At 52.9% G+C, this 25,567-nt stretch overlaps 1 protein-coding gene across 1 annotated transcript; it reads right to left on the bottom strand.

Annotated features, from left to right (window-relative positions):
* Positions 1-2,656: 2,656 nt before the first annotated feature.
* LOC132385674 (E3 ubiquitin-protein ligase TRIM39-like) lies at positions 2,657-24,946 on the bottom strand. Its single transcript, XM_059957879.1, has 7 exons — positions 24,061-24,946; positions 23,417-23,512; positions 22,773-23,006; positions 20,943-20,965; positions 20,737-20,855; positions 9,915-10,046; positions 2,657-3,207 (listed from the first exon to the last, which is right to left on the bottom strand). Exons 1-7 carry the CDS (start codon positions 24,469-24,471, stop codon positions 2,657-2,659), a joined length of 1,566 nt encoding a protein of 521 aa, XP_059813862.1. The 5' UTR covers positions 24,472-24,946.
* Positions 24,947-25,567: the final 621 nt, after the last annotated feature.

The following is a 25,567-nucleotide window of genomic DNA, read 5'->3' as shown; positions in this document are numbered from 1 at the left end:
TGGAAAATAATTTTGTTCATATAATTTTTTTACATCATTGTCAACTCTGATACCTAAATATTTTATCCCATTTATTGACCATCGAAATTGAGTTACTAATCGACATCGATTATAATTTCCTTTGGTAAGGGGTAAAATTTCACTTTTATCCCAATTTAATTTATACCCTGATACTTTCCCGTGTTCTTACAATTTAAAAGATAATCTTTGCAAAGATTATAATGGGTTTGTTAAATAAATCAAAACATCATCAGCAAATAAATTAATCTTATATTCTTCTTGATTAACTCTAAAACCGCCAATATCTGAATCTGTTCTAATTCAGCTAATGGTTCTTTTGCCAATACAAATAAAGCAGGTGATAACGGGCAGCCTTTTCTAGTTGACCTCGTTAAGCAAAATGGTGTTGAAATCTGAGCATTTGTAACTACTTTAGCTTGAGGATTAGTATTTAAGGTTTTAATCCATTGTATAAAAGATTTTCCTACCTCATATTTTTCCAATACCTTAAACAAAAAATCCCATTCCAATCTATCAAATGCTTTTTCTGCATCCAAAGCAAATGCCACACTCATTTCCTCTCTTTTTTGTGCCAGCTGAATTATACTAAGTAACCAGGTTAGATTATCCATTGATTGTCTGATTTTAATAAAATCTGTTTGATCCATATGTATTAATTTTGGTAAATATTTAGATATTCTATTAGATAAAATTATCTGTAAAATTACAGATTATCTTATAATCTGTATTCAATAAAGAAATAGGCCTATATGATGTTGGTTTTAGAGGATCTCTTTTTTTGGCAATACAGTTATGATCGCTGTTAAAAAAGATTGTGGGAGTTTATGCATTCTTTCCACTTGGTATATTAATTCCATAAAGGGAGGAATTAATATATCTTTAATTTTTTTTTATAAAATTCAGGAGGAAAACCATCTTCTTCTGGGGATTTGTTACTCTGAAGTGATCCTAAAGCTTCTTCAACCTCTTTTAATGTAAAGGGCATATCTAATCCTTTCTGTTCTTCCAAGTTAAATTTTGGAAGGGTTATTTGTGATAAAAGATTTATCTATCTCAGTAATCTTATTTTGTGATTCTGATTGATATAGTTCAGTATATAAAAAAAGTAAAGTTTCATTAATTTCTAAAGGTTTATCAGCAACCTTATTTACACTTGTTCTAATTGCATTTATTGTTTTAAAAGCCTGTTCTGTTTTCAACTGCCAAGCAAGAATTTTATGTGATCTTTCACCTAATTCGTAATATTTCTGTTTAGTTCTCATAATTATTTTTTCTGTACGATATGTCTGGAGTGTATTATATTGTAGTTTTTTATTAACAAGTTGTCTTTGTTTTTCTTCTGTCATATATCTTTGAGATTCTTTTTCTAACTTTATGATCTTTTCCCAATTTTCCTTCTTAATTTTAGATGTATAACTTATAATCTGACCCCTTAAATATGCTTTCATCGCTTCCTATAATACAATTTTATCCTCAACTGAATGTAAATTTGTATCCAAAAAAAATTGAATCTGTTTTTTCATAAAATCACAAAAATCTTGACGTTTTAATAAAATTGTATTAAATCTCCATCTAAGTTTTATGTCTATTTGAATAAAATGAATAATCTCTTTCTCTTGGATTAATTTTTCTCCATATATCAATCAGGTTTAAATCTTTCATTAATGATAAAGTTAGTTTTATTACTTTTAATTTTGTAACAACTTTAGTTGACCTATCCAATACTGGATCTAAACAAAAATTAAAATCTCCGCCTGTTAATATTTTATCATTTGCGTCAGCCAAGTTCAAAAAATCTTCTTGTATGAATTTTGCATCATTTTCATTTGGTGCATAAATGTTCATAAAAGTCCATAATTCTGAAAAAAATTGACAATGTATAATCACATATCTCCCCACAGAATCAATTATTACATTTTGTATTTTAATTGGTAAAGATTTATTAACCGAAATTGCAACTCCTCTCGATTTTGAATTAAATGAAATTGCTATAACATTTCCAACCCAATCTCTATTTAATTTCTTATGCCTGTGAACTTACTGAACACATCCTTGCCAGAAAAAAAAACTTATCCCAATCCACTCTTCCTAGATCCTTTTTCATTTCCACAAAATTGGCCGTTCTCCAATTTTACCAGAACATTAAGCTGCCAGTTCTGCCCCTCACTGATAGCAGAAATGTCGTTATCCCACGTGTCAACCCAAGCCCTAAACTCATCTGTTTTACCGACAATACTCCGTGCATTGAAATAGATGTTCTTGAGAATATGTATATCATCTGCTTTTTTTTCATTTCCGTTTATACATGCAGTCCTCTCATGTTCCTTATCCTCCTGCACCTCACTATCTGCTCTAACACACTGGTTCCCCTCCCTCTGCAAATCTAGATTAAATTCCCCGGAGCAGCACTGGCAAATCTACCCGCAAGAATGTTATTCCCCCCCCCCCGCCCAGTTTAGGGGCAAACCGTCCTGTCGGAACAGGCCCCACCTTCCCGGGAACAAAGCCCAATTGTCCAGAAACATGAAACCCTCCCTCCTGCACCATCCCCTGAGCCACGTATTTAGCTGCACTCTCCGCACATTTATATTTACAGGGACTTTACTCCTGACGCCGGTCCCGGCACTGGACCCATTTACAGACCCGGAGCGGAACCGGAGCAGATTCTCAGCCACTGGTTCACATCCCAGGGCGCGAAGAAAGGATAAAGTTTCCCCGTGAATTTATTCCCAGTGAAGGTGTGGAGATGGGACTTGGTCTTCGCGTTGTAAAATGAAACTGTCCCGGACTCGTAACTGAGATAAACTCCCACCCTCCCGGGGATGGGACCGGCAGCGAGACGGGACTCGGGGGAGGTGAGACCGGACACGTCATAATCCCGATGTAACACGTCACCATCCCGCCCGATGACCCAGAATCCGGTCTCCGGACTCAGACTGACCCATCCCTCCCTCTCCACAGACTCAGCGGCGACTCCCAGAAACCAGACCCGATTCCCCGTCACCTCCACCTCCCAGTAATGTCTCCCCGATGGGAATCCCTCCGATCCCAGCACACAAGCCCAGAATGTGAATCTCTTCCCGGTGTCAGGGAGATTCCTCCGGGTCCAGGTCCGTCTCACACTCTTCCGATCCTCAGACACCTCGAGATACGGACTCGCCGTTTCCACATCCAGGGTGACAGAGACTGGGGGGAGAAGCAGAAAATTAGAGAGTCCGCGGGGATGGGGGGAGACTCGGACGGCGGGGCCCCGGGGATCGGGGGGAGACTCGGACGGCGGGGCCCCGGGGATCGGGGGGAGACTCGGACAGCGCGGCCCCGGGGATCGCGGGGAGACTCGAACGGCGCGTCCCCGGGGATCGGGTGGGGGGGGGGAGACTCGGACAGCGGGGCCCCGGGGATCGGGGGAGACTCGGACAGCGCGGCCCCGGGGATCGGGGGAGACTCGGACAGTGCGGCCCCGGGGATCGCGGGGGAGACTCAAACAGCGCGGCCCCGGGGATCGGGGGAGACTTGGACAGCGCGGTCCCGGGGATCGGGGGGAGACTCGGACAGCGGGGCCCCGGTGATCGGGGGGAGACTCGGACAGCGGGGTCCCGGGGATCGGGGGGAGACTCGGACAGCGCGGCCCCGGGGATCGGGGGAGACTCAGACAGCGCGGCCCCGGGGATCGGGGGAGACTCGGACAGCGGGGTCCCGGGGATCGGGGGGAGACTCGGACAGCGCGGCCCCGGGGATCGGGGGGAGACTCGGACAGCGGGGTCCCGGGGGATCGGGGGGAGACTCGGACAGCGCGGCCCCGGGGATCGGGGGGAGACTCGAACGGCGCGTCCCCGGGGATCGGGTGGGGGGGGGAGACTCGGACAGCGGGGCCCCGGGGATCGGGGGAGACTCGGACAGCGCGGCCCCGGGGATCGGGGGAGACTCGGACAGTGCGGCCCCGGGGATCGCGGGGGAGACTCAAACAGCGCGGCCCCGGGGATCGGGGGAGACTTGGACAGCGCGGTCCCGGGGATCGGGGGGAGACTCGGACAGCGGGGCCCCGGTGATCGGGGGGAGACTCGGACAGCGGGGTCCCGGGGATCGGGGGGAGACTCGGACAGCGCGGCCCCGGGGATCGGGGGAGACTCAGACAGCGCGGCCCCGGGGATCGGGGGAGACTCGGACAGCGGGGTCCCGGGGATCGGGGGGAGACTCGGACAGCGCGGCCCCGGGGATCGGGGGGAGACTCGGACAGCGGGGTCCCGGGGGATCGGGGGGAGACTCGGACAGCGCGGCCCCGGGGATCGGGGGGAGACTCGGACAGCGGGGCCCCGGGGATCGGGGGGGGGGAGACTCGGACAGCGCGGCCCCGGGGATCGGGGGGAGACTCGGACAGCGCGGCCCCGGGGATCGGGGGGAGACTCGGACAGCGCGGCCCCGGGGATCGGGGGGAGACTCGGACAGCGCGGCCCCGGGGATCGGGGGAGACTCGGACAGCGCGGCTCCGGGGATCGGGGGGAGACTCGGACAGCGGGGCCTCGGGGATCGGGGGGAGACTCGGACAGCGGGGCCCCGGGGATCGGGGGGAGACTCGGACAGCGGGGCCCCGGAGATCGGGGGAGACTCGGACAGCGCGGCCCCGGGGATCGGGGGGAGACTCGGACAGCGCGGCCCCGGGGATCGGGGGGAGACTGGGGCAGCGCGGCCCCGGGGATCGGGGGGAGACTCGGACAGCGCGGCCCCGGGGATCGGGGGGAGACTCGGGCTGCGGGGCCCCGGGGATCGCGGAGAGAGTCGGACAGCGCGGCCCCGGGGATCGGGGGGAGACACGGGCAGCGCGGCCCCCGGGGATCGGGGGGGAGACTCGGACAGCGCGGCCCCGGGGATCGGGGGGAGACTCGGACAGCGCGGCCCCGGGGATCGGGGGGAGACTCGGGCAGCGCGGCCCCGGGGATCGGGGGGAGACTCGGGCAGCGGGGCCCCGGGGATCGGGAGGAGACTCGGGCAGCGTGCCCCAGGGGATCGGGGCTGGGGAGACTCGGACAGCGCGGCCCGGGGATCGGGGTGACACTCGGGCAGCGTGCCACAGGGGATCGGGGCTGGGGAGACTCGGACAGCGCGGTCCCGGGGATCGGGGGGAGAGTCGCACAGCGCGGCCCCGGGGATCGGGGGAGACTCGGACAGCGGGGCCCCGGGGATCGGGGGATACTCGGACAGCGCGGCCCCGGGGATCGGGGGGAGACTCGGACAGCGCGGCCCCGGGGATCGGGGGGAGACTCGGACAGCGGGGCCCCGGGGATCGGGGGGAGACTCGGACAGCGCGGCCCCGGGGATCGGGGGGAGACTCGGACAGCGCGGCCCCGGGGATCGGGGGGAGACTCGGACAGCGGGGCCCCGGGGATCGGGGGGAGACTCGGACAGCGCGGCCCCGGGGATCGGGGGGAGACTCGGACAGCGGGGCCCCGGGGATCGGGGGGAGACTCGGACAGCGCGGCCCCGGGGATCGGGGGGAGACTGGGGCAGCGCGGCCCCGGGGATCGGGGGAGACTCGGACAGCGGGGTCCCGGGGATCGGGGGGAGACTCGGACAGCGCGGCCCCGGGGATCGGGGGGAGACTCGGACAGCGGGGTCCCGGGGGATCGGGGGGAGACTCGGACAGCGCGGCCCCGGGGATCGGGGGGAGACTCGAACGGCGCGTCCCCGGGGATCGGGTGGGGGGGGGAGACTCGGACAGCGGGGCCCCGGGGATCGGGGGAGACTCGGACAGCGCGGCCCCGGGGATCGGGGGAGACTCGGACAGTGCGGCCCCGGGGATCGCGGGGGAGACTCAAACAGCGCGGCCCCGGGGATCGGGGGAGACTTGGACAGCGCGGTCCCGGGGATCGGGGGGAGACTCGGACAGCGGGGCCCCGGTGATCGGGGGGAGACTCGGACAGCGGGGTCCCGGGGATCGGGGGGAGACTCGGACAGCGCGGCCCCGGGGATCGGGGGAGACTCAGACAGCGCGGCCCCGGGGATCGGGGGAGACTCGGACAGCGGGGTCCCGGGGATCGGGGGGAGACTCGGACAGCGCGGCCCCGGGGATCGGGGGGAGACTCGGACAGCGGGGTCCCGGGGGATCGGGGGGAGACTCGGACAGCGCGGCCCCGGGGATCGGGGGGAGACTCGGACAGCGGGGCCCCGGGGATCGGGGGGGGGGAGACTCGGACAGCGCGGCCCCGGGGATCGGGGGGAGACTCGGACAGCGCGGCCCCGGGGATCGGGGGGAGACTCGGACAGCGCGGCCCCGGGGATCGGGGGGAGACTCGGACAGCGCGGCCCCGGGGATCGGGGGAGACTCGGACAGCGCGGCTCCGGGGATCGGGGGGAGACTCGGACAGCGGGGCCTCGGGGATCGGGGGGAGACTCGGACAGCGGGGCCCCGGGGATCGGGGGGAGACTCGGACAGCGGGGCCCCGGAGATCGGGGGAGACTCGGACAGCGCGGCCCCGGGGATCGGGGGGAGACTCGGACAGCGCGGCCCCGGGGATCGGGGGGAGACTGGGGCAGCGCGGCCCCGGGGATCGGGGGGAGACTCGGACAGCGCGGCCCCGGGGATCGGGGGGAGACTCGGGCTGCGGGGCCCCGGGGATCGCGGAGAGAGTCGGACAGCGCGGCCCCGGGGATCGGGGGGAGACACGGGCAGCGCGGCCCCCGGGGATCGGGGGGGAGACTCGGACAGCGCGGCCCCGGGGATCGGGGGGAGACTCGGACAGCGCGGCCCCGGGGATCGGGGGGAGACTCGGGCAGCGCGGCCCCGGGGATCGGGGGGAGACTCGGGCAGCGGGGCCCCGGGGATCGGGAGGAGACTCGGGCAGCGTGCCCCAGGGGATCGGGGCTGGGGAGACTCGGACAGCGCGGCCCGGGGATCGGGGTGACACTCGGGCAGCGTGCCACAGGGGATCGGGGCTGGGGAGACTCGGACAGCGCGGTCCCGGGGATCGGGGGGAGAGTCGCACAGCGCGGCCCCGGGGATCGGGGGAGACTCGGACAGCGGGGCCCCGGGGATCGGGGGATACTCGGACAGCGCGGCCCCGGGGATCGGGGGGAGACTCGGACAGCGCGGCCCCGGGGATCGGGGGGAGACTCGGACAGCGGGGCCCCGGGGATCGGGGGGAGACTCGGACAGCGCGGCCCCGGGGATCGGGGGGAGACTCGGACAGCGCGGCCCCGGGGATCGGGGGGAGACTCGGACAGCGGGGCCCCGGGGATCGGGGGGAGACTCGGACAGCGCGGCCCCGGGGATCGGGGGGAGACTCGGACAGCGGGGCCCCGGGGATCGGGGGGAGACTCGGACAGCGCGGCCCCGGGGATCGGGGGGAGACTGGGGCAGCGCGGCCCCGGGGATCGGGGGAAGACTCGGACAGCGCGGCTCCGTGGATCGGGGGAGACTCGGACAGCGCGGCCCCGGGGATCGGGGGGGAGACTCGGACAGCGGGGCCCCGGGGATCGGGGGAGACTCGGGCAGCGTTGTCCCGGGGACCGTGGGGAGACTCGGACAGCGCGACCCCGGGGATCGGGGGGGAGACTCGGACAGCGGGGCCCCGGGGATCGGGGGGAGACTCGGACAGCGCGGCCCCGGGGATCGGGGGGAGACTTGGACAGCGCGGCCCCGGGGATCGGGGGGAGACTCGGACAGCGGGGCCCCGGGGATCGGGGGGAGACTCGGACAGCGGGGCCCCGGGGATCGGGGGGAGACTCGGACAGCGCGGCCCCGGGGATCGGGGGGAGACTCGGACAGCGGCGCCCCGGGGATCGGGGGGAGACTCGGACAGCGCGGCCCCGGGGATCGGGGGGAGACTGGGGCAGCGCGGCCCCGGGGATCGGGGGAAGACTCGGACAGCGCGGCTCCGTGGATCGGGGGAGACTCGGACAGCGCGGCCCCGGGGATCGGGGGGGAGACTCGGACAGCGGGGCCCCGGTGATCGGGGGAGACTCGGGCAGCGTTGTCCCGGGGACCGTGGGGAGACTCGGACAGCGCGACCCCGGGGATCGGGAGGGAGACTCGGACAGCGGGGCCCCGGGGATCGGGGGGAGACTCGGACAGCGCGGCCCCGGGGATGGGGGGGAGACTCGGACAGCGCGACCCCGGGGATCGGGGGGGAGACTCGGACAGCGGGGCCCCGGGGATCGGGGGAGACTCGGACAGCGCGGCCACGGGGATCGGGGGGAGACTCGGACAGCGGGGCCCCGGGGATCGGGGGGAGACTCGGACAGCGGGGTCCCGGGGATCGGGGGGAGACTCGGACAGCGCGGCCCCGGGGATCGGGGGAGACTCGGACAGCGGGGCCCCGGGGATCGGGTGAGACTCGGACAGCGCGGCCCCGGGGATCGGGGGGAGACTCGGACAGCGGGGCCCCGGGGATCGGGGGGAGACTCGGACAGCGGGGTCCCGGGGATCGGGGGGAGACTCGGACAGCGCGGCCCCGGGGATCGGGGGAGACTCAGACAGCGCGGCCCCGGGGATCGGGGTGACACTCGGGCAGCGTGCCCCAGGGGATCGGGGCTGGGGAGACTCGGACAGCGCGGTCCCGGGGATCGGGGGGAGAGTCGCACAGCGCGGCCCCGGGGATCGGGGGAGACTCGGACAGCGGGGCCCCGGGGATCGGGGGATACTCGGACAGCGCGGCCCCGGGGATCGGGGGGAGACTCGGACAGCGCGGCCCCGGGGATCGGGGGGAGACTCGGACAGCGGGGCCCCGGGGATCGGGGGGAGACTCGGACAGCGCGGCCCCGGGGATCGGGGGGAGACTCGGACAGCGCGGCCCCGGGGATCGGGGGGAGACTCGGACAGCGGGGCCCCGGGGATCGGGGGGAGACTCGGACAGCGGGGCCCCGGGGATCGGGGGGAGACTCGGACAGCGCGGCCCCGGGGATCGGGGGGAGACTGGGGCAGCGCGGCCCCGGGGATCGGGGGAAGACTCGGACAGCGCGGCTCCGTGGATCGGGGGAGACTCGGACAGCGCGGCCCCGGGGATCGGGGGGGAGACTCGGACAGCGGGGCCCCGGGGATCGGGGGAGACTCGGGCAGCGTTGTCCCGGGGACCGTGGGGAGACTCGGACAGCGCGACCCCGGGGATCGGGGGGGAGACTCGGACAGCGGGGCCCCGGGGATCGGGGGGAGACTCGGACAGCGCGGCCCCGGGGATCGGGGGGAGACTTGGACAGCGCGGCCCCGGGGATCGGGGGGAGACTCGGACAGCGGGGCCCCGGGGATCGGGGGGAGACTCGGACAGCGGGGCCCCGGGGATCGGGGGGAGACTCGGACAGCGCGGCCCCGGGGATCGGGGGGAGACTCGGACAGCGGGGCCCCGGGGATCGGGGGGAGACTCGGACAGCGCGGCCCCGGGGATCGGGGGGAGACTGGGGCAGCGCGGCCCCGGGGATCGGGGGAAGACTCGGACAGCGCGGCCCCGGGGATCGGGGGGAGACTGGGGCAGCGCGGCCCCGGGGATCGGGGGAAGACTCGGACAGCGCGGCTCCGTGGATCGGGGGAGACTCGGACAGCGCGGCCCCGGGGATCGGGGGGGAGACTCGGACAGCGGGGCCCCGGGGATCGGGGGAGACTCGGGCAGCGTTGTCCCGGGGACCGTGGGGAGACTCGGACAGCGCGGCCCCGGGGATGGGGGGGAGACTCGGACAGCGCGACCCCGGGGATCGGGGGGGAGACTCGGACAGCGGGGCCCCGGGGATCGGGGGAGACTCGGACAGCGCGGCCCCGGGGATCGGGGGGAGACTCGGACAGCGGGGCCCCGGGGATCGGGGGAGACTCGGGCATCGTTGTCCCGGGGATCGGGGTAGACTCGGGCAGTGGGACCCGGGGATCGGGGGGTGGTGGAGATCTCAGGCGCGGTCGGGTGGCCGACACGAACCTTTGATTCGACAAAAGCAGATGTCTCCACAAGGGTTTTCCGCTGAACAGGGGAAACATCCTCCCTCACTCCTGCCTGTTGACCCCTGAAAGAATTTTGTGTTTCCATGAGATCTCCTCTCGTTCTTCGAAACTGGGAACAGAAAACATAGAGCAGTAGAGCACAGGAACAGGCCCGTCATACAATGTTCACATTCATTTGTGAGTGCGAAGTGGGGCAGTGTGATGGTTTGAGACAGTAAAGGAGGTGATAATGGGAACCAGTAGCGGAGAAATAAATGGCAGATTGAACCAGGTGGGGGAGGGGTTGAAAGCCTGTGGGTGAACTGTGTGTGTAGACGTAATGAGAAGCTGGAGGGGGCAAAGATGGCAGATGAGGATGACTTTCCCAGAGCCCCATCCCCCGCAGCCCCTCATTAGGACAGGGGATGAATTTGCAGGAACCCTTAAGCAACACAGGTCCTGATGAAGTGTTTCAGTCTGAACCGTCGACTGTTTACTCTTTTCCATAGAAACTTCCCGGCCTGATGTTCCCCCAACAATTTGTTTGTGTTACTCTGCTTTAAATATACTCAATTATTTGGCCTCCACAGCTGCCTGTGGCAGATTCACTATCCTGTGGATAAAGGAATTCCTCCTCATCTCTGTCCTAAATGGACATCCCTATAGTCGGAGGCTGTGCTTACCGTTCTCGACCAACCCACATCCTCCCAACATCAACTCTCTCCAGACAGGTGTCAGAGAGATCTGGCGAGACCCTTCATCAGGACCTGTGTAGCCTGAATTACCAGCATCTGCAGATTTTCTCCTGTTTGATTTTTAATGCAGGAGTTAATAAGTAAACTTCTTGATTGGTCAGAGTCTCAAAAGTTATGGGGAGGAGACTGGAGAATAGGGTTGAGAGGGATGATAAATCAGCCATTCTTCTAAACTCCGGTGAGTACAGGCCCAGAACCATCAAACACTCCTCAAATGTTAACTCTTTCATTACTGGAATTATTCTAGTGAATCATCTGCACCCCCTCCAATGCCAGCACATGATTTCCGATAGAAGGGACCCAAAGCTGCTCACAGTACTCCAAGTGTGGTCTGACCAACGCCTTATAAAACCTCAGAATTACATCCTTGCTCTTGTACTCTAATCCTCTCGAAATGAAAGCAAACATTGAGTTTGCCAATCTTACCACAGACACAAACAGCAAGTTAACCTTCAGGGAATCCTGCACAAGGACACCCATGTCCATTTGCACCTCTGATTTTTGAATTTTGCCCTGTTTACAGAATTGTCCATGCCTTTATTGCTTCGATCAAAGTTGTACCTGCCTAAGTTTGTACCTGTCAAACTCTACCTGTACTACAAGATCCCTATTCCATATACTGGTGCATTCAAATAAGACCATAAGACAAAGCAGCAGAAGCCGGCCATTCGGCCCTTCGAATCTGCTCTGCCATTTTATCATAAGCTGATCCATTCTCCCATTTAGTGCCACTCCCCCACCTTCTCACCATGACCTTTGATGCCCTTGCTACTCAGATACTGATCAATCTCTGTCTTAAATACACCCAATGACCTGGCCTCCACTGCCGCAACAAATTCACAGATTCACCACCCTCTAGCTAAAAAAATTTCTTTGCATCTCCGTTTTGAGTGGGCGCCCTTCAATCCTTAAGTCATGCTCTCTCGTACCAGACTCCCCCACCATGGGAAACAACTTTGCCACATCCACTCTGTCCATGCCTTTTAAAATTCGACATGTTTCCGTGAGGTTCCTCCTCATTCTTCTAAACTGCACGGAGTTCAGTCCAAGAGTGATCAAATGTTCCTCACATGTTAACCCTCTCATTCCCAGAATCATTCTGGTGAATCTGCTCTGAACCCTCTCCAATGTCAGAACATCCTTTCTTAAATAAGGAGCCCAAAACTGCACACAGTATTCCAAGTGAGGTCTTACCAGTTCCTTATAGAGCATCAACATCACATCCCTGCTCTTATATTTTATTCCTCTAGAAATGAATGTCAACCTTCTTCACCACTGACTCAACCTGGAGACTAACCTTAAGGGTATCCTGCACGAGCACCCTCAAGTCCCGTTGCATCTCAGAACTTTGAATTCTCTCTCCACTTAAATAATAATCTGCCAACGTGCATGACCATACACTTTTCAACATTGTATTTCATTTGCCACTTCTTTGACCATTCTCCAAATCTATCCAAGTCTCTCTGCAGACTCTCTGTTTCCTCAGGTGGGGGAGTTTCCACCTACCTTTGTATCATCAGCAAACTTAGCAAGAAAGCCATCTTTTCCATAATCCAAATCGTTGATATACAACGTAAAAAGAAGTGGCCCCAACACGGACCCCTCTGGAACACCACTTTTAACCGGCAGACAACCAGAATGGGATCCTTTATTCCCACTCTCTGTTTCCTCCCAATCAGCCAACGCTCTATCGACAGATGTAACTTTCCCGTAATTCCATGGGCTCTTATCTTGTTTAGCAGCCTCATGTGTGGCACCTTGTCAAAGGCCTTCTGAAAATCCAAATACACAACATCCACTGCATCTCCCTTGTCCAGCCTACTTGTAATCTCCTCAAAAGATTTCAATGGGTTTGTCAGGCAGGATTTTCCTTTAAGGCAACCATGCTGAGTTTGGCCTATCTTGTCATATGCCTCCAGGTACTCCGTAACCTCATTCTTGACAATTGACTCCCACCGATGTCAAGCTAACAGGTCTATAATTTACTTTTTGCTTCCTTGCCCCTTTCTTAAATACCAGAGTGGCATTTACAATCTTCCACTCCTCCGGAACCATGTCAGAATCTATTGACTTTTGAAAGATCATTGCTAATGCCTCTGCGATCTCCACAGCTACTTCCTTCAAAACACAAGGGTGAATTCCATCTGGTCCTGGAGATTTATCTACCCTGAGACTATCCAGCTTCCTGAGTACTTTCTCTGTCGTAATTGTGACTGCGCACACTTCTCTTCCCTGACACCCTTGAGTGTCCGGTATACTGCTGATATCTTCCTCAGTGAGGACTGATGAAAATACTCGTTCAGTTCCTCAGCCATCTCCTTATCTCCCATTACAATTTCTCCAGCATCATTTTCTATCGGTCCTATATCCACTCTCACCGGTTTTTTACTCTTTATATACTTGAAAAAGCTTTTGGTATCTTCTTTGATATTATTTGCTAGCTTTCTTTCATAGTTCATCTTTTCCCTCTTAATGGCCTTCTTAGTTTCCTTTTGTAAGCTTTTAAAAACTTCCCAATACTCTGTCTTCCCACTAATTTTTGTTTCCTTGAATGCCCTCTCCTTTGCTTTTACTTTGGCTTTCACTTCTCTTGTCAGCCACGGTTGCATCTTTTTCCATTCGAAAATTTCTTCTTTTTTGGAATATATCTGTCTTGCACCTTCCTCACTTCTTGCATAAACTCCAGCCACTGCTGCTCTGCTGTCCTCCCGCTAGTGTCCCTTTCCAGTAAAATTTGGCCAGTTCCTCTCTCGTGCCACTGTAATTTCCTTTACTCCACTGCAATACCGACACATCGGATTTCTGCTTCTCTTTCTCAAATTTCACAGTGAACTCAATCATGTTACGATCACTTTCACCTAACAGTTCCTTCACCTCAATCTCTCTAATCACCTCTGGGTCATTACACAATATCCAATCCAGTACCTCTGATCCCCTAGTGGGCTCAACAACAAGCTGTTCTGAAAAAGCATCTCGTAGACATTCTTCAAATTCTCTCTCTTGAGATCCAGTGTCTACCTGATTTTCCCAATCCACTCGCATGTTAAAATCCCCACAATTATCATAACACTGCCCTTCTGGCAAGCCTTTTCTATTTCCTGTTGTAATTTGTAGTCCACATCGCTGCAGCTGTTAGGAGGCCTGCAGATAACTGCCATCAGGGTCCTTTCACCCCGCGATTTCTTAGCTCAACCCATAAAGATTCTGCACCTTCCGATCCTATGTCACCTCTTTCCCATCCCCCTGCCAAATTAGTTTAAACCCTCCGTAACAGCTCTATTAAACATTTCTGCTATGATATTGATCCCCTTCGGGTTCAGGTGTAACCCATCCTTTTTGAACAGTTAATACTTCCCCCAGAAGAGATCCCAATGATCCAAGAATCTGAAGCCCTGCCCCCTGCACCAGTCTCTCAGCCACGCATTCATCAGCCTGATCCTACTATTCTTGCCCTCGCTAGCACATGGCACAGGTAGCAATCCTGAGATTACTACCCTGGAGGTCCTGCTTCTGAGCTTCCTTCCTAACTGGACCCGATTCGAGACATCCCGTACCCTGGCACCTGGGAGGCAGCCCACCATGCGGGTATCTCTATCAGGCTCACAGAATCTCCTGTCTGTTCCACTGACTATGGAATCCCCTATGACTACCGCATTCCTCTTCTCCCTCCTGCACAACAGCGCCAGGCTCAGTGCCAGAGACCCGGTCACCGTGGCCGTCCCCTGTCAGGTCATCCACCTCAACAGCATCCAAAACGATATACTTGTTGCTGAGGGGGGCAGACACAGTGGTGCTCTCCACTACCCTGGCATTTCCCTTCCCTCTCCTGACAGTCACCTAGTTTTTTGACCCCTGTAGGCTAGGGATGACTACCTCCCTGTAGCTCCTGTCTATCACCTCTTCGTTTTCTCTAATAAGCAGTAGGTCATCAAGCTGCTGCTCCAGATCCCTAACACGGTCTCCGAGAAGCTGAATCTCGGTTCACCTGGTGTAGATGTGGCTATCAGGGAGGCTGGAGGTCTCCCAGGATTCCCAGATCTGACACCCTGAACAAAGCACTAACCCTGCAGACATGCTACCTAATTCTACAGGAATGAAACAAAGAAAGATAGGTCTACTCACCCACTTACTTCGCCAAGCACACGGACTTTTTAAACCGTTCGCTAATGTGCCCTGCTGTTCCCCCGTCCATGGGCCGATTTGCCAAGGGGAGAAAAAGAGTCGGTGCTTCGCTCTCGCCTCTTCCCATTACCGCCTAAGCCCGTTGAGCCAAAGCCCTACACTCTGCTGCCACCCACTCCGCTGCCCGCTGTATAGGGTGGTCATCTTTTTAAACTCTCCGCGCTGTCCTGCGCAGTCTCGCCGTTCTTGTACACAAAGTTTTTTTTTTAGACTGTCTTCCTTCAGAATTTAGCTCCCACGCCACCCTTCTTGTCCCAATCTAAAAAACACCTTCAGTCCTGTATTCATCAGCCTATTCCACACTGTCCACATGAAATTTAGCAAGGCCTTTGATGTCGATGACAGACCACACTTGGAGCATTGTCTGCTTTTCCGGTTCCCGAATATGGGGAGGATGTCATTACACTGGACAGGAGGCTTCAGGAGGATGTTACCAGGACTGGGGGCTTGAGTTAAAAGCAAAGAGTGAGTAAGCTTGGGCTATTCAGCTGTAGTGTAGTGTAGCTGTAGTGATAAGGGGTATGACCCCTTATCAAGGTAAATAATTCTAAGGAGCTTAAATAACGTTCTTTTTCCAAGAAATGGGAGTACAGAACCAGAGGCCTCAGATTGAAAGTGAGATGGGAAATCGGGTAACATTCTAAGAGAGGGAGGTTGGTGAACGGAATTTTCCCTCAGACGCTGTAGAAACAGGTAAAAAATAACATATTTTAAAATAAATACACAGATGGGAAATGGTTAGAGGGATGGGGGGTGTGGCAAATACACACAAATGGGCCATGCTCAAGAAGACATCTTAGTCTTGCAAATTGATGAAGTGGGCCGTGAGTTCAACATCCATCAAACCCTCCGAGATCATCCTCCTGAGGAATCTCACCCCTAAGTCTGTCTGTGAAGTGTTGATGTGACGTCACGTCAGAGGGCAGCTCAGTGACACAGAACAGACAGACTGGGTAAGGACGGCAGATTTCAATCCTAAATGGGAATTTGTGCCTATTTCTGTGGCCGTGTGTCACACTCTGTTAGTGTGTGTGTGTGTGTGTGTGTGTGTGTGTGTGTGTGTGTGTGTCTGTGTTGATTGTGGTAAATATCCGTGTGGAGTGTATACACATTGAAGGAGAGTGTGCACATTGAAGAATTTGTATGTTTCAGTGTGTCATCACATGTCTGGTGTGTGTTGACAATGAGTCACACGTGATTGAGTTGTTTAAATGAATAAATGACTGTCTCTGAAGAGACTGGTTTCCAGGTTACTGAGGGAAATAACAACGTACATTGCTGAGGCTCTGACTACAATCTGCCAGTCCTTCCTGTGTATGTGTGTGAGGGAGCTTTGCCAGGCCGGTTATGCTGTGTGTGCTTCTCCCGAGATGAAATCTTGACCCATGTCAATGCTTGTTGGTGTGTCCGAGCTCATTCTCACAATGCTTCAATGTAGTGGTCTGATCACCATAAGACCTAGGAGCAGAATTAGGCCATTTGCCCATCGAGTCTGCTCCGCCATTCAATCATGGCTGATCCCTTTTTCCCTCCTCAGCCCCACTACCTGGTCTTCTCCCCGTAACCTTTGATGCTGTGTCCAATCTAGAACCTATCAAGCTCTGCCTTAAATACACCCAACAGGTTCCACAAATTCACTAGCTGCTGGCACAAATTTCTCCACATGTTTTAAATAGATTCCCCCTCTGTCTTGAGGCCGTGCCCTCTTGTCCTAAACTCCACCACCATGGGAAACATCCTTTCCACATCTACTCTGTCTAGGACTTTCAACATTCGAAAGGTTTCTAGGAATTTCAACATTTGAAAGGTTTCAATGAGATTCCCCCTCATCTTTCTAAATTCCAGCGAGTGCAGACACAGAGCTATCAAACGTTCCTCGTATGATAACCCTTTCATTCCTGGAGTCATCCTTATGAAATGAACCTTCTGCAATGCCAGCACATCTTTTCTTAGACGAGGAGCCCAAAATTGTTCACAATACTCAAGGTGAGTCTTCACCAGTGCCTTATAAATCCTCAGCATCACATCCCTGCTCTTGAACTGAATGCTATTTAAACCGATTGAATTCAATGCTAACATTGGATTTGCCTTCCTCACCAGTGACTCTACCTTCAAGTTAACCTTTAGGGAGTTCTGCAGAATGACTGCTAAGTCCAATTTCGTCTCAGATTTTTGGATTTTCTCCCCATTTGAAAAAAAAAATCTGCACATTATTTCTACGACCAAAGTGCAGGACCATGTATTTTCCAACATCGTATATAATTTGCCAATTTCTTTCCCATTCTCCTCATCCAAGTCCTTGTCCAGCCTAACTGTTTCCTCAACACTACCGGCCCCTCCGCCAATCTTCGTATCATCTGCAAAACCTGGAAACAAAGCCATTTACTCTAGGACAAGAGGGTGTGACTTCATGATTGAAAGACGTCCTTTTAGAACTGAGATGTGGAGAAATTACTTTAGTCAGTGTGTGTGGAGAATCTGTGGAATTTGTTGCGACATGTGGCTGTGGAGGCCAAGGCATATTTAAGGCAGAGATGTACCGGTTCTCATTTAGCCAGGGCATCAAATGGTATGGGGTGAAAGCAGGGGAGTGGGGATGTCCGGAAGAATTGGGTCTTCCCATGACTGAATATTGGAGCAAACTCAATGGGCCGAATGGCCTATTTCTGCTCCTATATCTTATTGTCTATTCCATCAGCTAAATCTTGATATACAGCATAAAATGAAGGTGTCCTAACACCTGTGTCCCTGTGGAACACGACTCACTGGCAGCCAACCAGAAAAGGATCCCTTTACTTTCATTCACTGCTTCCTACCAATCAGCCGATGTTCTAACCATGCCTGTAACTTTTCTGTAATACATGGCCTCTTAACCTGGTTACCACCTTCATGCGTGGCACTTTGTCAAAGGCCTTCCGAGATTCCAAATATACAACATCCACTGCATCCCCTTTATCGATCTTGCTTGTAATCTCCTCAAAGAATCCCAACAGGTTTGTCAGGCAGGATATTCCCTAACGAAGCCATGCTGACTTGTCCTATCTTGTCCAGTGTCACCAAGTATTCCATAACCTCATACTTAACAACTGACTCCAATTTCTTCCCAACCACAGAGGTGAGGCAAACTGGTCAATAATTTCCTTTCTGCTGCCTTCCTCCTTACTTAAAGAGTCAAGTGACATTTGCCATTTTCCAGTCCTCTGGCACCATGCCAGGGTCCAATGATTTTGAAAGATCATTTGGAATGCCTCCATAATTTCTACTGCAACCTCTTTCAGAACACTGGGGTGCAGTTCATCTGGTCTGGGTGACTTATGTACCTTTAGGGCTTTCAGCTTTTTGAGCAGCTTCTCCCTTGTAACAGTAACTGCACTCACTTCTCTTCCCTCGCACTCTTCAACACCGGGCACAGTGCTGGTGTCTTCCACGGTGAATACTGGTGCAAAATATTTGGCTTATCTGCCATCTCTTCATCCTCTGTTATTATGTATCCAGCCTCATTTTCTAGCTGTTCTATATCCACTCTCATCTCTGTTTTATTTTTTTACAATACTTGAAAAACAATTTGATATTGTTTGCTATCTTGTTTTCCAAAGATAGGTGTGTAAAAAGGGCCTGAAGGATCATTGGATACCAGAGTCACTCCAACCACAACCTGTACCAGTTGCTACCATCCGGGATACGGTACCGCAGCATAAAAGCCGGGAGCAACAGGCTCCGGGACAGCTTCTTCAACCAGGCCAGTTCAATTCAAATCAATTTCTTGTTTATTTTTTCCCACCTTTTAGTTCCTCTCTGTAGATATTTAAAAGCTTCCCAATCCTCTCTCTTCCGAATAATTTTTGTTTAGTTGTATGCCCTCTCCTTTGCCTTTACATTAACTTGTCTTCCCCTGTCAGCCATGGTTGTACTATTTCGCCATTTGAGTATTTATTTATTTTTGGAGTACATCTATCCTCATTTTCCCAGAAACTGACACCATTTCTGCTCTGCTCTCATCCCTGGCAGCATCTCCTTCCAATTTGCTTTGGCCAACTCCTCTCTCAGAGCACTGTAATTTCTTTCACTTCTCTGAAATACCACAACGCCAGGCTTTACTTTCTCCTTATCAGATTTCAATTTGAACTCAGTCATGTTGTGAGCACTGCTTCCTAAGGTTTCTTTTAACTACTCAACTCTGGTTCAATACATGACACCCAATCCAGTCGAGCTGCTCCCCGAGTAGGCTCAACGACAAACTGCTCTAGAAAGTCATCACATTGCATTCAACAAACTCACTCTCTTGAGATCCTTTACAAATCTGATTTTCCCAATTGACCTGCATGTTGAAATCTCCCATGATTATCATAACATTGTCCTTTTCATCAGCCTTTTCTATTTCCAGTTGTAATCTGTGGGCCTCATCCCACTGACTGTTGGGAGGCCTGTATATGACTAGTGTCAGTGTCATTTTTACTTTTGCAGTTCCTTACCTCAGCCCACAAGGATTCAACATCTTCCAATCCTATGTCACATCTTGGTACTGATTTACCAGCAGAGCCACACCACCCCCTCACCCGACCTTCCTACACCACCAATACATTGTGTAACCTTGGACATTCAGATCCCAACTACAACCATGATTCCGTGATGGCCACAACATCATTCCTGACAATCGGTAATGGTGCAACAAGATCATCCACCTTATTTCTCATACTCCATGCATTCAGATATAACACTTTGTGTACTGTATCTGCTACCCTTTTTAAATCTGCATCTCTAATGCACTGATACTCACCCTGCTGGCTGACATTTTGTCCTCGCATCTGTCCGCCATATCTGACAGATATCTTTGTACGCTTTCTTTGCATTTTACCATCAGTCCTATCCCTTCACTCCAGTTCCCGACACCCCCCCCCCAACAAATTAGTTCAGACCCTCCCCAACAGCTCTATGAAACCTCTCTGTGAGAATATTGTTCTCCCTCGGGTCGAGGTGCGACCCATCCCTTTTGAGCAGGTGATTCCTCCACCAGAACAGATCCTGATGATCCAAGAACCTGAATCCCTGTTCCCAGCACCATCTTCTCAGCCATGTTTATCTGTCAAATTATCCTGTTTCTACCCTCACCAGCACGTGGCACAGGCAGCAATCTAGAAATTACAACCCAGGTGCTGCTTCTGAGCTTTCTACCAAGCTCTCCCAATTCTATTTTCAGGACCTCTTTGCTTTTACTTCCAATGTCATTGTCATAAATTTACCAAGATATCTGGCTCTTTTCCCTCCCTCTCTAAAATGCTGCGGACACGATTCGAGGAATCAATGACCCTGGCACCCAGGAGGCAACAAACCATTCAGGTGTCCCGTTCACATCAATAGATTCTCCTGTCTGTTCCCCTGACGATTCAGTCCCCGATCATGACCACTCCCCTCTTCTGCCTCTAACAACAGTGAGAGTTGCTGATCCGGAAGGGGGAAGACCTGTGTCAGTCAGAGTCTGCACTCACAGGGCACATGAAGGACTTGTGTATTTTCCTGACAATCCCGGTCACCACACTGATACTCATTTTTATTCCCTACAATATTATTGTCAGTATTAAATTCCCAGCTCCTCTGGTTAGATCCAAACTTATGTACTGGTGTGTTAGTGCATTCGCCTGGGATTGGAACACAGTGGTTCATCTGCCAGTCCCGTGTATTGGTTGTATTGTGACCCTGTGCTGGTGTGTCCAGGGGTCTGACATCTCCAGCTGACCATGTGACAGTGATGCCTCCCAGTTAGTGGGGCTGATGTGGAATAAACTTCAGTTCCCCTGCAGCCCAGTATTACAGACAATCTTTGCCTCAAATTGGAACTACATCGATCTTCATAAACAAGGAGAAATGAATCTTTGTAAGTTTTACCTCGATTAATAGCATCAAGCATTTCTCTCAGCACTGTGTTCAACAAATAGAGGTGATCGAATTTTTCAACCGGTAGGGTCTCATCTGTCACTGACAATTCCTGGACATCGTCATTAATCCTGTAAATATTAAACTGCTGGTTATAAATTGCTATTCTGAACTATTTTACAAATCCATTCATGGTTTCATTAAAGAGCATGTCCTACCTTCTGTTCCGATGAGCTTCCTCCTGAAATAAATAAAACACAAATCTGATTAGACTTGGATTTACTGTCCACATCCTGAATTTCATCCAAATCATTACAAGGTGTTGAAAATTCCCACTCCCACAATCACTCACACACACGGACAATACAGAACCATGGGGTATATGACAGGGAAAGTTTCTGAATGTCAGACCATTACTGAGAGGATGAAACTTACAGGGAAGACAGGACAGGCTGTGCATTATCATCTGGATATGACGTCAGTCTGATAGGATGGAGAAATTTAAGATCAGTGATGTATGTGATTGTGTGCGGGTGGAGGAAGTACCTCTATTTATGGGGAGACTCATGGGGAGATGTAATTCCAGATGGATTTTAACAAATTCCACAAGAAATTTAGAGAGGAGGATGTGAAACTTGCTGCCACAGGAGTGGATGAAATGGAACAGCAGAGTGACTGTAATGGGGAGGCTGGATAAACACATGAGGGACCAGGGAGTTCGGGGCACTGTTGCTGGGTGCGGTGAGTAGGTGGCAGGGGGCTTGTGAAGCAGGGAAACTGATAGAAGATGGACCTAATGGCCTGTTTATGATAGAGAATGGGATATAATCCCATGCGAAATATATCCAAAAAATAAAGAGACAGTGAAAGTTTCCATAATCTGATGGAAACCGGATATGGAGGATAAGTCTGATGTGTGGGTCACATTCTTTGTTCTCACTGATTGACAGAGAGACCCTCACACCCACCGCACCAGACACACTCACAGCCTGTGACTGGAACCGGGTGTTAATGGGAGTTTTAGAGGATATTTAATGCGGTAATTAAGGAAACAGTCAGCAGCTCTGTGTTATGATCGGAGTAAATAATTTCAGAGAGTTTGCATTCTGTCCTGGGATGTACAGAAGTTGTGGAAGCTGAGTTTTGGGACAATAGACAATAGGTGCAGGAGTAGGCCATTCGGCCCTTCTAGCCAGCACAGCCATTCACTGTGATCATGGCTGATCATACACAATCAGTACCCCGTTCCTGCCCTCTCCCCAAATCCCTTGACCGCACGATCTATATGAGCTCTATCTAACTCTCTCTTGAATGCATCCAGAGACTTGGCCTCCACTGCCTTCTGGGGCAGAGCATTCCACATATCCACCACTCTCTGGGTGAAAAAGTTTTCTGCATCTCTGTTCTAAATGGCCTACCCCTTATTCTTAAACTGTGGCCTCTAGTTCTGGACCCACTCATCAGCGGGAACATGCTTCCTGCCTCCAGCGTGTCCAATCCCTTAATAATCTTATTATTATGGGACAACAACAACCCTGAATCGTTGCATCAGTTGTCTGGTGAGAAACAGTTTACTGCCATTTGTAAATGCTGTGTGTAGGAGCAATGCGTCTGTTTTCTGTCTGCATTGTATTCTGTGTTACGTGTTTATTATGGTAACTCGTCACGTGAGTGGGGACGTGGTAAAAGCGAAGGGAAAAGGTTACGTATCTGTACTTTGTTCTGGGCAGTTTTGATCTGGGGAAGGGCGGATGTCATTCTGTACTTGACCGCTGTGTTGCAGCTTACTTTACAATGAATTACCCTGAAGTTTCATTGCTTCAAGTTTGTGTTTTTTTAATGAAGGACTGAAAGCGTATCTTGGACATTTTGAAATGACATTATTGGAGTGATGGGAGGGCGCATCATGCAAGTATAACAACTTGTGTGAGGTCGCCAGCAGCGGCAATTGATTTGTTAGAATTGGCCGCTGTGCTGTGTTTATTTCAAATATACCACTGTTCATTCAGTGCCCTTTGACAGAAACAAATTGAAATATAATCCCTCACCTTGAGAAACATCACACTGTCTTTTTGATCCATCTGTTCCTTTAACTTTGTGATTTCCTCCTGAATAATCCTTATATTCTCTTGAAGAGCCAGAAGATTTTTCTCCATTGGGTTGAGAATCCTCTTCTCTTCTACCCTGAGATCCCTGAGTAAGCTCTGCTCTTTCTCAGTGATAATCTGGCGCAGTTCAGCAAACTGGGATGTGACGTGGGACTGAAGGCTGCGTGACTGTTCCTGTCGAATGAAAGGTGAAGATTAATATACTGCATTGCTGTGCTCTGTTTCCTTTTGTCGTTAAGTTCGGTCTATTGGAATCCATGCTACTTCTGAGAGCATTCCCGTCAACACCACTCCCTCACGTTTTCCTGAAACCTACTCTCACTTATTGACACATAAACTCCCATCTGATTCACGCACACCCTCCCCACCTTTTCAGGGTTAACGGTAATAAGCCATTCATCCGGAATGTCCTTGAGATGTGTCGGATTCTCTCGTGGTCACAGGGAGAGCATGCAAACTCCACACAGACAGCAGCAGAGGTCAGGATCGAACCCAGGTCACTGGAGCTGCGATACTCGGCTATTCTGCATTAAAGGGAGCAAAACTCGACAGTAAAATCAGAAATTCCGCTCAGGAAGCCTCACCTGAACTCCGGATATCTTCTCTTTCTGTTGCTGCTCCTTTTCCTGGAAGTCTGATTTCTTTTTTGTGAGAGAGTCTAAGGAAGATTTTAGCTGATCCTGGAAGTCAGAGAGTGAAGGAAATAGAAACAAAGATGCATCAAAAGAAACAGGTGATCAAACCCGATTATCACAGAAAATGCCGGAGGAACTCAGTGAGTCAGGCAGCATCTATTCAGGGGAAATAAACAGTCGGTGTTTCGGGATGAGACCCTTCATTAGGACTGGGAAGGAATGGACAGAAGCCAGAATAAAAAGGTTGGGGACAAGAACCAGCTGACAGGTGACGGGTGAGACAACGTGAGGGGGAACGTGGGGGAGGCTGATGAAGTGAGAAGCTGAGAGGGGACAGGTGGAAGAGGTAAAGAGCTGGAGAAGAAGGAATCTAATACGAGAGGACAATCGACCATGGAAGAAACGGGAGGAACTGAGCTGTTTGCGGCCCTCAATGGTGACGAGGGAGGAGGTTAGGAGGCAGGTGTAGCACTTGTTCCGCTTGCAGGTGTCAGTGAAAGTTGCAAAGATTGATGTGTTGGTTATGGAGTCTCGTGTGATGCTATGTAGGACAAAGGAAATGTGTTAAGTATTAAATTAACGTTAGTTTTTACCATGTATTTTTTAACAGCTTCTTTAATCGGCCTGAAGCGGTGCTCTCTGTGTTCCTCCGCCACTGCACAGATCATACAGATCAGTGTCTTGTCCGTTTCGCAAAACAGCTTCAGTTCTTCCTCATGTTCCTCGCAGTGACGTTTACTTTCCTTCCCTTTCGGATTCAGGTTTAGATTTCGAGCTTTTTCAGCCAGATTTGCTAAGGCCCGATTCACCCTGAGGGTGCGGTCAGCAAACTCATCTCTACATTCCGGGCAGGAGTTTCTCTCCTCCCTTTCCCAACACCGTGTGATACAAGAGCGACAGAAGTTGTGTCCGCACTCCAGTATAACCGGATCGGTGAAGAAATCCAGACAGACAGGACAAATTAGCTCCTCGCTCAAACTGTCGGTCTCTCCTTTCGAAGCCATGTTAACTCCGGCACTTCCTGATTCAGAATGCTTCCGCGTTCCGGGAGCTGCTGATCCCCTGCAGTACCGCGATTGTCCACTACGCGCGCTGCAGACTCGGGGAATCACACAACACACACACAATGCTGGTGGAACACAGCAGGCCAGGCAGCATCTGTAGGGAGAAGCACTGTCGACGTTTCGGGCCGAGACCCTTCGTCAGGACAGCTGGTGTGGTACACTGCGTCCGGTCTTCCCGGTGTGGCCTTTTATATATTGGTGAGACCCGACGCAGACTGGGACACCGTTTCGCTGAACACCTACGCTCGGTCCGACAGAGAAAGCAGGATCTCCCAGTGGCCACACATTTTAATTCCACGTCCCAGTCCCATTCTGATATGTCTATCCATGGACTCCTCTACTGTCAAGATGAAGCCACATTCAGGTTGGAGGAACAACACATGGGCAGCCTCCAACCTGATGGCATGAACATTGACTTCTCTCACTTCCGTTAATGCCCCTCCTCCCCTTCTTACCCCATCACTGACATATTTAGTTGTTTGTCTTTTTTTCTCTCTCTCTCCCCATCACTGCCTGTTCTCCATCTCCCTCTGGTGCTCCCCCTCCCCCTTTCTTTCTCCCGAGGCCTCCCTTCCCATGATCCTCTCCCTTCTCCAGCTCTGCATCCCTTTTGCCAATCACCTCTCCAGCTCTCTGTTTCACCCCACCCCCTCCGGTCTTCTCCTATCATTTCGCATTTCCCCTCCCCCCACTACTTTCAAATCTCTTACTATCTCTGCTTTCAGTCAGTCCTGACATCGACAGTGCTTCTCCCTACAGATGCTGCCTGACCTGCTGTGTCCCACCAGCATTTTGTGTGTGTTGTTTGAATTTCCAGCATCAGCATATTTCTTCGTGTTTGCTCCGGGAATCAACATGGTTTTGCTGGATGTGTTCATTGGAAATTCTGACCATTTCTATGTTTAGTGTGTGAGCAACCCCATCTTGTAAAAACCCAGAGTGACAAAAACGTCAGCTGAATCTCCAAAGGCCCCATCCCTGCGGTCGGAAGGACCTTCCCCTGGAAGACGATTGAAGTCCTGCGCTGAAAGGAGAA

The sequence above is a fragment of the Hypanus sabinus genome (genome assembly GCF_030144855.1).
Source record: "Hypanus sabinus isolate sHypSab1 chromosome X2 unlocalized genomic scaffold, sHypSab1.hap1 SUPER_X2_unloc_1, whole genome shotgun sequence".
In the NCBI taxonomy this organism is placed as follows: Eukaryota; Metazoa; Chordata; class Chondrichthyes; order Myliobatiformes; family Dasyatidae; genus Hypanus; species Hypanus sabinus.
This window is presented reverse-complemented; position numbering and strand designations above follow the sequence as displayed.